At 46.7% G+C, this 11,011-nt stretch overlaps 1 protein-coding gene across 1 annotated transcript in view; it reads right to left on the bottom strand.

The window, feature by feature from the left end:
- Positions 1-13: 13 nt before the first annotated feature.
- adamtsl5 (ADAMTS like 5) overlaps positions 14-11,011 on the bottom strand; it is a 32,508-nt gene continuing 21,510 nt past the window's right edge. The window contains exons 7-13 of the mRNA XM_047331492.1: positions 9,821-9,944; positions 7,028-7,114; positions 6,408-6,571; positions 5,236-5,434; positions 2,879-3,007; positions 2,068-2,139; positions 14-1,984 (exon numbers count right to left, since the gene is read on the bottom strand). Coding sequence (XP_047187448.1) covers positions 1,650-1,984; positions 2,068-2,139; positions 2,879-3,007; positions 5,236-5,434; positions 6,408-6,571; positions 7,028-7,114; positions 9,821-9,944 — 1,110 coding nt within the window. The 3' untranslated portion in view covers positions 14-1,649. The remainder of the gene's footprint in view (positions 1,985-2,067; positions 2,140-2,878; positions 3,008-5,235; positions 5,435-6,407; positions 6,572-7,027; positions 7,115-9,820; positions 9,945-11,011) is intronic.

Raw genomic sequence — 11,011 nt, 5'->3', positions numbered from 1 at the left:
CTTAAAAATGTTGTTGCAATGTTTTTTTTGTGAACTTTTATAATAATTTCACACCAAGAAAACTTTTTTTTATCGATACATCACATGGACGAATGCACACGCACAGAACACAAAAAAAACTTTTGGCACATGTAGATGAGGTTTTTGGGCGAAAATTTTGAATTTTTTTCAAATGCGCACACAAAATGCAAAGGAGTTAAATATTGAACAGACGGCAAGTCTATAGTTTGAATTAGTGCCACAAAATAAAATACTGTATATTTCCGTGTAAAGTACCACGAAGCAGACCTGATCAAAAACACACAATATGAAAATTAATAGACATTTTAAAAGACATTAAACAAGTGACATAAAATAATTTGTTATGATTTAAGCTTAAGTTGTTTTTTTTAATACATAAATACACTGTGAAGCCATATGTTGTTAGATATCTTGAGTGAACGCAAAAAAAAGACACACCTTCAAAACCTGTCACGTAGTCGAACATCGTTCTGCGATGTTCGGCATATTGTGACTGTACATCTTTGGTTTTGACAAATCCAAGAGATTTCCTCATTATCTTTCAACATATTTATGTTTTGTGTTATTGCAGCTGGAGAGACAATAAAAAACAACATTTAATGTTGATATTTTCGATCGCTCAAACATTTGCTGGTACACAAACATCTACAAAACAAAAAGGTGTTTGATGGTGTTTAAGTAGCTGCTTTGAGTGTTTTTGAGGTGAATGTTTTTTTTTAGGTTTACACGCATAAAAAAAATATTAAAAAAATAATTAAAGGTGACATATTATGCTCATATTCAGGTTCATACTTTTATTTTGGGTTACCATTTTGAAAAGGTTAACATGCGCTAAAGTTCAGATGAGGCATCAGTGTTCTCATACCGTCCATTCCTGCAGCTCCTCTTTTCACCCTCTGTCTGAAACACCTAGATTTCTTTTAGCCACGCCCCCCTCCTGATAAACCCCCCAGTCTGCTCTGATTGGTCAGCTGGGCCCAGTCTGTTGTGATTGGGCAACCAATTTCAAAATGTGTAGGAAAAAAGGCACGCCCCTTCACCAGAGATGTGGAGATTCTCAGTTGCAGGCGGGGGTTTCCCCCAAAACTGTGACATCACAGTGGGAGAGAAATCTGAACCAGTCGTTCAGAGCTTCAGGCTGCAGGGTTTAGCCAGCTCACAAAAAACGACTGGGTGGTCTTTATTCACAGTTTGTGGGACGGCAGGCTCCTCAGGTACACATGTATGTGCACAAACACCGAAAAGGTGATGTTTTTTGTTTGCATAATATGTCACCTTTAAATGACAGCTGTGGAAAATCAGCAAAATCGTCCCTTTCAGTCAACGTTCTTCTCTTTGGTTTTTCGTGTTTAAAGGTGGACACGGTCGTCCACCTAAAGTGCTCTGCACGGTACAGTAAGCTTAAATTAAACATGAGGAGTCTTTTCTTTGGTTTTTCTCAGTGTGTGGCGAGTTTGCGTCGGTCCGTCGACGGTCCAGCGGTCCTTGTGCTCCGGTGGCGACGCCCTGGAAACCATCAGGACGTCGCTTTGATCGCAGAATAAAGGCCCAGTAAAAATAATAATAAACCACAGCAAGTGAATAAAGCGTCTTTCTCTGACGTCCACGCACACACACTCATGTTCCGTCTACGCGCTCAGCTCCGCCGGGTGTTTGGGCCCCGTGTTGCTGCAGAGTCTCTCGAGCGGCCGCAGCAGCTCGTCCTCTCGGGGCCTGTACGGCACCACGTAGCTGTCCTCCTCCAGCAGGATGCGGTTCAGCGTGTGCTCATAGTTGATGTGGCGACGCACCATCAGTATGTACTGCCTGCCGTCCTCCAGGCGGGGGCAGTCGCACACGTTCTGGACCCACAGGAACTCCCGGTGCTCCAGGCGGAAGCCGTTGCGGTACGTGTGGAGGATCTGGACGTCGTAGCGCGTCTCCTCGCCGCGGTACAGCTTCCCGAGGACTCGCGCCCGGAAAACTGACGGAGAGACGTTTGTAGTGTACACGTTAAAACTTAAAAGCCTCCTGTCAGCTCAAGTTATTCACAAGATTCAGACTCACCAAAGTCCTTCTGACAATACTGTCTCTGGCGTTGCCTTCGACCTTTAACCTGCGGACATCTTCCACAATGTCCTGAGGAACGAACACAGCAGAGACAAGCTTTCAAGAACAGACATGATGTAGGGCTGCAACTAACCGTTGTTTAATTATTATCGATTAATCTGATGGTTACTTTCTCGATTAATCGATTAGTTGTTTGGTTCATAAAGTGGTGAAAAATGTCGATCGTGTTTCCCAAAACCACCGAGATGATGTTTTGTTTCATCCTCACACTAAAGATATTCAGTTCACTGTCACAGAGGAGCAAAGAAACCAGAACATATTCACATTGAAGAAGCTGAAATCAGATAAATTTGACCTTTTTTCCTCAGAAAAACGTAAAATTAATTGATTATCAAAATAGCTGGCGATTAATTTAGTAGTCGATTACTAATCAACTGATGCTTTGTCCGCAGGTTCATGGTCAATCACCAGAACCGATCGATCGTACCAACTTCTTCCAAACAGGAAACGAACCAACACGAACATGTGGTGAGAAGAATGATGACATGGAAAAAAAAAATGAAATGGCGACTAACTCAGGAATCTTTGCATAACTGTGTCTCATTTATTCCCTCTTACGACTTTATTCAACGTCTTCACCTCTTAAAAAAGATAGAAAATAAGACGGATGTCTTTAGACGCTTGCGGTCTGAACACACAAGTCGAAATCTCTTAATAACTCTACAGTCACATTTCCCACAATATCCAACCTCCCCTTGCGTGTTTTTTAATGGATGGTGGACGCATGCGGGCTGGTTGGTGAACGTACTTCCAGGTGAGGGCTGAGGCAGCAGGTTCCTGTGGTTGTCCTCCCGCTCCAGACGGGGCTGGTGCGGCCGCGGGCGGTGGTGGTGGTGGTGGTGGCCCGACTGGCGCGGCGGCTTCACGGGCTTCAAAACTGACAACACACACCAACAAAAACAACCCTCGTCAGTAATTGGATCAAAAAAGACATTGTGGTCAAATTAAAAATATTTTCTAAGTCGCTATTGGGGGTGAATGTTTTCAGAGCATCCACATTTTATTCCACTTCTTCCCCCGTCGGAGAGAAGCTTCTCCGTTGTCATTCTGGGACAACAATCATCACTTAGTTCATGCCAACACACCGTTTACTGTACAGCTTCTTAAGACTGGAGTCGGGACAAGACAGATTGTGCCGGCCAACAGTGTGGTCAACTGGTGTACCAGTTCCTTTTGGCCCAGGCTGTTGCCGAGGTCTAGGCCAAGATCTACAAATTCAAAGACTGGTTGATGGTCACACTGACACATTCCAGCTCAATGTGTGACCCAGTAAAAAACAGGAGATTGTATCAGATGCACCGCAAAACATAGAAAACAAAACTCTGCGATGATAAACGTGCACAGACTTTCTACCTCGTCCTTCTCAGAAAGTAAATTCTCAACCTCACTGCCGTGACCGGACAGCAGCAGCAGCTCACCTCGTCACCGAACAAAGAAATCAGTGCAACAATTCCTGGCAACAATTAAAAATGTTTAGCACGAATCCAATCAGCTGGAAATTTGTTTCCATGGGAGAGGCCGCGGCACTTGGATTCATCGTTTGTCACTGTACGGCCCCGAGTCCTCGGGGCCGCGAGCTGATTTTCCCGTGCGAGTGTCGAGGGAATGAAGGAGGCGAGAGACGTTGACCACATGTGTACTGCAGACGCATTATCACGGGAGATAAACCAGCTGCATTCCTCCTCCTCCTCCTCCTCCTCCTCAGCAGCAGCAGAAGCAGCAACAACCAGGTCAATGTGCAGATAAACTCTTTTAAATCAAATGTGACCTGAAGCTGGGTCGTGTTTTGCTTCACAGGTGTTTTCACTCACTGAGCCCGAGTGAATCTCCCCTCAGGACGGTGTGTGTGTGTGTGTGTGTGTGTGTGTGGGCGTGAACACGCCGTGATTGATGGTTCAACTTACACCTTATTGTTCTTATAGTAGGACTTTAAATATAATATCACCATGCTGACAATGCAGGATTTGGCGTCGAGGACGTCTCACGTGCAGGCGAACAGACTAGAATACTTCTTTCATTTCTCAGGAAATTAAAAGTACTTACTTTAAAACTCCCAAACCCCCACTTTGATTACTTTCCACCTCCGCCTTGTCCCCGAACTGCTGACGATAACACAAGTGTATCATGTAAAAGCTTTGAAAACCAGAAATGAGATATCAAAGTGACAGTTCAGTGATTTGGAAGTGGGGTTGTATGTACGGAGTTTGGAGGAGAAGTGGAAGTAGCGTTAGTCCGAGTCCCACTGTTGCAGAGGTTTTCCGGGGGTCCCCTCTGCAAAAGTGGGACTCAGACTAACGCTACTTCCACTTCTCCTCCAAACTCCGTTAAACGACATCGCTGATCACCATCTCTATAATGTCACATATTAACTATGCAAAAGTAACTCATACAACCCCACTTCAAAATCACTGAACTGGCCCTTTAATCCAAAGGTGAAGCTTCTTTCTCCGTGCTCGTGCTTTTGCACAACGTCCACAGGTCCAGTCTCTCCCTCATTAGCTCGTCATATTTAAGTCTTATTTTGTACACGTGGCAACATTCCTACTTATTACGGTGCCATTAAAAGGACCTAAGTACTTCTACAAAGTCTGAACGGGAAGAGAAGGTTTGCCAGACGAGCTAAACCACGGAGAGACGTCTAATAAAATAATTATTAAATGACGAAATTATTACATTTTGGGTGATAATAGTATTGATTTTTTTCAATTTTTTTCAGTGAATAAACATTATTTACACTGATAAAAAATTATCTGCGTTGTATTGATTTTAATCTGACGGACATTTATCTGATTTAGAAAAAAGCCAAACAAGAGGAAACTGCTGCCGAGAGGAAGAAATCCAGGGGGTCGATTGTGAGTCTGAAGGCTTATCAGACGAGAAATACAGCACGGCCCTTTAAGATGCTAACTATGAGACGAGATTTCGAAAACATCATCAAAACGATGATCATTTCATCTTTTGTCAAGACACAGAAATAGAAGAAACATGGTGGTCATCTACCAGGGAGGTTCGCTGGCTTTGTCGAATACAAGTGCGTTGCCAGAACTCATTTATGATTATACTGTAACTTTAGGGTGATTCAATGAAGCGGGAGGGAAGTCTTACACCGGGGGGGTTTGGTGGTTACTGGAGGACGCCGGGTGGTGCTGGTGGTGGTGGTTGTCGTGGTGGGTTGATCCCAGGGTACGTAGCTGGCAGTGTGGTGGGCCTGACGCAGTGGACTCTTCCCGTGGTGGATGTCGTACTGGTCGGGCGGCAGCCAGTACTCATACTCGATGTCTGGGTTTCTGTCTGTTGCCAGTACCTGCGCAAAAAAGGAGACAGCGTGGAAACTTAGTGTTTTGCGAGAGATATGGAATCTTAAGCCGTGTCCCAGGGGCTACATCCTTTTGGAGGTGTCACAGTAATGCGACCAGGAAGCCGCATTTCCAAGTCTCTTCCCAACGTGGCCAAAAATTGTGTCCTTCCATTGCCGAGCAGCAAAGAATGCAACGAGTGGTTGGATCCTTCTCGGGCCGACCTATGCCGGGATTCATTGCACATCCGGCGACGACACACTTGAATTATTGATGTGAAATAAAGTGATCTGATGTGATCAACTTCGAAGTTACGCTCTGTTGGGAAACTATGCCGAAGAGTAGCAGTACAATGTTCATAGATTGCTCACGTTTCACAGAACTTGACAACAGCAACAACAGATTCTCAGAGGATCGAAACAAACGTTAGCAGCTGCCTAGTCGCTGAGCCAAACGCGTTTTTTAACGAAATACCTGCACAGGGGCCTGAATGGAAACACTTATTTATTAAAAACCGGGTGTTTTCCATAACTTGTGAAAGGCTTAATGGTAAGCAGAATAACTTCCAGGTATAATGTGTTTATCTTTTAATGTGTTTTGGCGACTGCATGCATGGGCGTAGCACTGGGGTGGGGGGGGGGGTGGGGGGGGGGGGGGGGGGGGGGGGGGGGGGCAGACTACCAAGGGTGGGGTGTTTGTAATTAGTGTTTTCTGAGTAATATGTGTCATAACATGAATTAAAAATTGGCTGAATACATTGGTTGAGAGACTGAACTACGTATTTCAAAAAAATAGTGGAGGTTCTCTGAGGGGCCTCTCACTTCTTACAAACGGCACAAAATGGTTAAGTCTGCCCATCATGACTCAGCATGAGAATCTGTCAGCTGATCTACTGACCAGTGACTTTTTCCTGTTTCCCCAAAGGGAGTAAAGTTCTGGTCCCAGAAGAGAAAAGAGAGTCCCCCCCCCCCCGACGCTCACCATTAGATGCAGGTCTTCCTGGGTGGGCCCCGGCACCTCGAAGCTCTCCCAGGTGTCCGCCGAACGCCGGTACAGCAGCTTGGTGCCGGCGACGCTGTACTCGCCCGGCACGCTGATCTTCCAGTTGCCGTTGATGACGAACTGGGAGTGACGGTTCTGGAGAGCTGGGCGATGGGAGGAAGAGAAGAAAGAGACATCTGTTGATGAGCGACTCAAATTTACTTTTTTAAATGACTAAAGGCCCAAAAAGTATCTCTGGGTGAAGTTGAGATAAAGGCAGAAGCCGCAGTGTTTGGCAGCTGGCAGGGATTTTCCATGACACGTGATGAAATCAAGTACCTTCACCTGCCTTGGCCACCAGTGGTCGCTTTCCATGACCAGTGTGTGTGTGTGTGCGTGTGTGTGTGTGCCATTTTTGGTTCCAGTTTTATTGGGGTCTTGTTAAAGACAGAGGATGAGAATAGATGCCCTTTGTTACTGCGTTGCCTGGGGAACATGTGGTAAAGCCCAGAGACCAGATGGGAGAGCAGAGTCGCTGCTGTCTCTGGGGAGAGGAAGCTGCAGAAAGTCTAGTGTGGGTGTGTGTGTGTGTGTGTGTGTGTGTGAGAGCGGAATCTTACCCAGATAATTCCTGCTGTTATCGGTGACTCGGATGTGAGTGGCACCAGCTGGTATCATGGCCACTTCGTTGTATCCAAACGGTCCGCCTGGCCAAACAGAGACACTGAGTCAGAGGCTCGGTTTTCATTTTCCCCCACATCATTAAGGGAGAAGTGTTTTGTTTTGTTGTTTTTTTTTTTTTTGGAAGACCAAGGACACGACGACGACCGCTGCACAGGGAATTGAAATGAGGCCAAGGACAGAGAACCTGGCGCTGTTCAGTCGCCTCAACAACACGGATCGCTGCAGGCCTTTGTACTGTGAACTTCATAGTTCTCAGTTAATCATCAGTTTATCACAGTTAATCTTCCAGTAGCAGCGTGAATCATCATCATCAGTAATGAATAACCCACAACAAACCCAGATTGTTGATCAGATAATTGTGAAACAGCGGCAGGTCACAGCTTGTATCACGATGCGCTGACAGTGTCTCGATTGTCTCGTCATTGTAAAACAATCAGAACCGGTGTCGTTGGCAATGATTAATTACAATTGACGGTTTTACAGGATCGTTTTTTACAAACAACAACTTATGAATGAGCTGAAACCACAAGTGTTCATTACACAGAGATATTTCACTTGTGAGCAGAACGAAGACGAGGCAGCGATCGCTCTCTGGTTCCCCTGCTGCTCTATTGTTCTCCTTATGCTCTATGGTTCAACTTATCCTCTCTGGTTCCTCTGAAACTCTATGGTTCCCTTGCCGCTCTGTGGTTCCCTTGCCGCTCTGTGGTTCCCTTGCTGCTCTATGGTTCCCTTGCTGCTCTATGGTTCTCCTGAAAATCTATGGTTCTCCTTATGCTCTATGGTTCAACTTATCCTCTCTGGTTCCCTTGCTGCTCTCTGGTTCCCTTGCTGCTCTATGGTTCCCTTGCTGCTCTCTGGTTCCCCTGATGCTCTATGGTTCCCTTGCTGCTCTATGGTTCCCTTGCTGCTCTATGGTTCCCCTGATGCTCTCTGGTTCCCTTGCTGCTCTATGGTTCCCCTGATGCTCTATGGTTCCCTTGCTGCTCTATGGATCCCCTTGCCGCTCTATGGATCCCTTGCTGCTCTATGGATCCCCTTGCTGCTCTATGGATCCCTTGCTGCTCTATGGATCCCCTTGCCGCTCTATGGTTCCCCTGATGCTCTATGGTTCCCTTGCTGCTCTATGGTTCCCCTGATGCTCTATGGTTCCCCTGATGCTCTATGGTTCCCTTGCTGCTCTATGGTTCCCCTGATGCTCTATGGTTCCCTTGCTGCTCTATGGTTCCCTTGCTGCTCTATGGTTCCCCTGATGCTCCGGAGTGAAAAGCAGCTGCAGGATGAACTCCATCCATCAGGACCTCTGACGAGCGCCTTCGGTTTCTCACCCACTATGAAGAGAAACTACGGTTCATCTGAGGCGCTGCAGCCCCGTGAAGACGTGACACTCTGCGGCCGAGGAGACGTCAGGAGTCACCGACAGGCAGCGATGCGATGGAGGCCGACGGCCTCTTGACCTTGTGAGGAGCCATTCTGTGCCAGGTTTTTTGTCTTTTTTTTTTGCCTCCGTGAGGAAACGCAGCTGCAGCTGGAGAGAAAAAGCTCCCAAGGCTGCGGCGTCGCCCCAAACAAAGCCACTATTATCAGCCTGTTTGCCTCTTCTGTCGGCTCCGCTCTGCCACGGTTACAGCGCCGCGTCCTCAGCCAAAGTCTGACGCCAGAAGTGTTTGGCTACTTTCTTGTTTCGCGTGCGTTTCCATGACGTGGTTGGATCATGTCCTCCGTGGAAGCCAACACAGGATCTAAATAACGCTGAAGTCATTCTTTGAATTTACTCTCCCTCGAGCGACTTAATTCTTTCTTCCATCACCATCTCTTCTTCGTCCACCTGAATGATTATAACATCATTCAGGTGGAACAGATTCAGGGTTTCTCCTCGTCTTCGCTTCCGTCCCTGGAGACTTGATCCGCGTCGCAGAGCCGCTGATCTGTGAGACTTCACATGAAGGGAAAGTGAACTAATCATTCGACGTAGTTGTCGCGTTTTGCTGTGAGTGTTTGAACAGTCGGAAGCTGGCAAGTAGCTGTTGGTCGGCAAACATCTGGTAAATACTTTTCTGTTGAGTTTGTTTTTGTTTGGTAATCCCGGAAACGAATGAGGGATCTCAGGGGAATGATCTTCTCCTCAACAGACATTCATTTCTCTGGCACTTGGTGTAAAATGATGTGCCAACAATTAGAAGATGGAAAGCACCACATGCAGAGAGTTCCAAAAGAGGCAAAGTCGACACATGACACTGCTGCGTCGTTGCATTATGTGCCGGGTTCTGTTTTGGTTTACGCTGCTCGTGCACGAGCAACAATGAATCACATGAAGTCAGAAGTGGCCATGATTCTTTAAATCTCTGCGTTAACCTTCCGAGCTGCAGGTTCCAATGTAGCAAGAAAGAATTTCGGTGGCGTTGAGCCAGAAGCATCGTTTAGACTCTTTTTGGCCCGAGGAACCTCCTGTGCTCTTCCTCCTTCCTCCGACACGGGGAACACGTCATTGGCCGACTCTTCTACCTGGAGGGCAGCCCAATGCTTTTCTTCATCGAAAGGTGCTAACGTTCACTCTGTCGGAGAACAATCACGTCTTGACGTATCCTGAATGACTTACTCCGAGGGTAAAACAGAAACAGCGCCCTGTCTGTACCTGCAGCGATTGATTCCTCGTGCGGATAATACGATGTGTGTGTGTGTGTGTGTGTGTGTGTGTGTGTGAGAGTGTGTGTGTGTGTGTATCCTACCTGCCTCCAGACCGTTGCTCTGGTACACGCTCCTGTGGTGCAGGCAGGTGGAGTTGTGGCCTCCACACACCATGCAGGCGTCCTCCAGCTGCTTCGAGCCCAAGATGGAGTCGCAGCCCGGCGTCTGCGAGGCAAACAGACAGTTTCTCATCTGGTTGAATCAAATGTCTCCGCCGGACACATTTCGACTCCGTGGCAACTTCGAAACCTTCCGTTTCTGTTTCCTCCATCCCGTGAAAACCTTCATGCCATGACTCGACCTCTCTCTGCAACTCTTTTTTGCTTCTCCCTCTCAGTTTGTCCTTCTCACAAACATTAGGCTTTGGCCTAAAAGAAGAGGGAACCGACTGTGGAGCCGAAGCAAAGAGCACGCAGGTTGAGCCGGATGATTTATGGCGAGCGTAATAAAAGATAGATTACAGTTGGAGTGCTTTCTTCTTCTTCTTCTTCTTCTTTGGCCTTCGCCTCTCGAAAGACAATCAAGGGGGAGGTTCCCCAGGCCAAGAGGGCGACGGTCTCAGGGAACCGATAATCATTCCCCAAAGCCCCTTTGAAAACACACACACTCTCCAAGCACATGTGTGTGCACAACAGGAAATGAATCGCCGGTGACGAGACGGACAAGGGTCGGGGTGAGGGAGCGTAAGATAAATCTGGTGCTGCTGATTCGTCTGAGTTCAGTTGGTTTTTGAGCTCCTCTGTCATTTTGAGTTTCGTTGGCCAATTTATTGATTAGTCTGGTGACAGCTATTATACTCAAGCAACAGTACACAGGTGTGAATGACCCGAGATGCTTTGAGGACGCGTTTGAAGACCACACACATCGGAGGTGGTCTGGTCTGGGACGTATGCGGCCCGAGCGTCCTGAGCTTTGGGTTTGGATATTTGATATTCAAGGTCCCTGGAGGATAATTTCCATTTAGTTCCACCATCTCTTTTGTCATTTTAATTTGTCCAGTCACTTTTTTTTATGACATTCCCTTCATCCTCTTCAGCTGTTTAGTTCATTGTCACTGTTATTAGCATATTAGCACCCTGATCTTCCTGTTGGACAGAGCTACGGCTATGTATCAAAGTCTAAGGTGACACACTTCAGTTTTTCCCTTTTCCTCCAGTGTATTACAGGTGTTTTGTGTATGTACATAAATGTAGAAGTTATGCAAAGTTAAAAAGTCTGAAAAACTCCTCTGC

Source organism: Scophthalmus maximus, chromosome 4, assembly GCF_022379125.1.
Source record: "Scophthalmus maximus strain ysfricsl-2021 chromosome 4, ASM2237912v1, whole genome shotgun sequence".
In the NCBI taxonomy this organism is placed as follows: Eukaryota; Metazoa; Chordata; class Actinopteri; order Pleuronectiformes; family Scophthalmidae; genus Scophthalmus; species Scophthalmus maximus.
The sequence above is the reverse complement of the archived record's forward strand: the minus strand, read 5'-3'. Positions and strand labels throughout refer to the sequence as shown.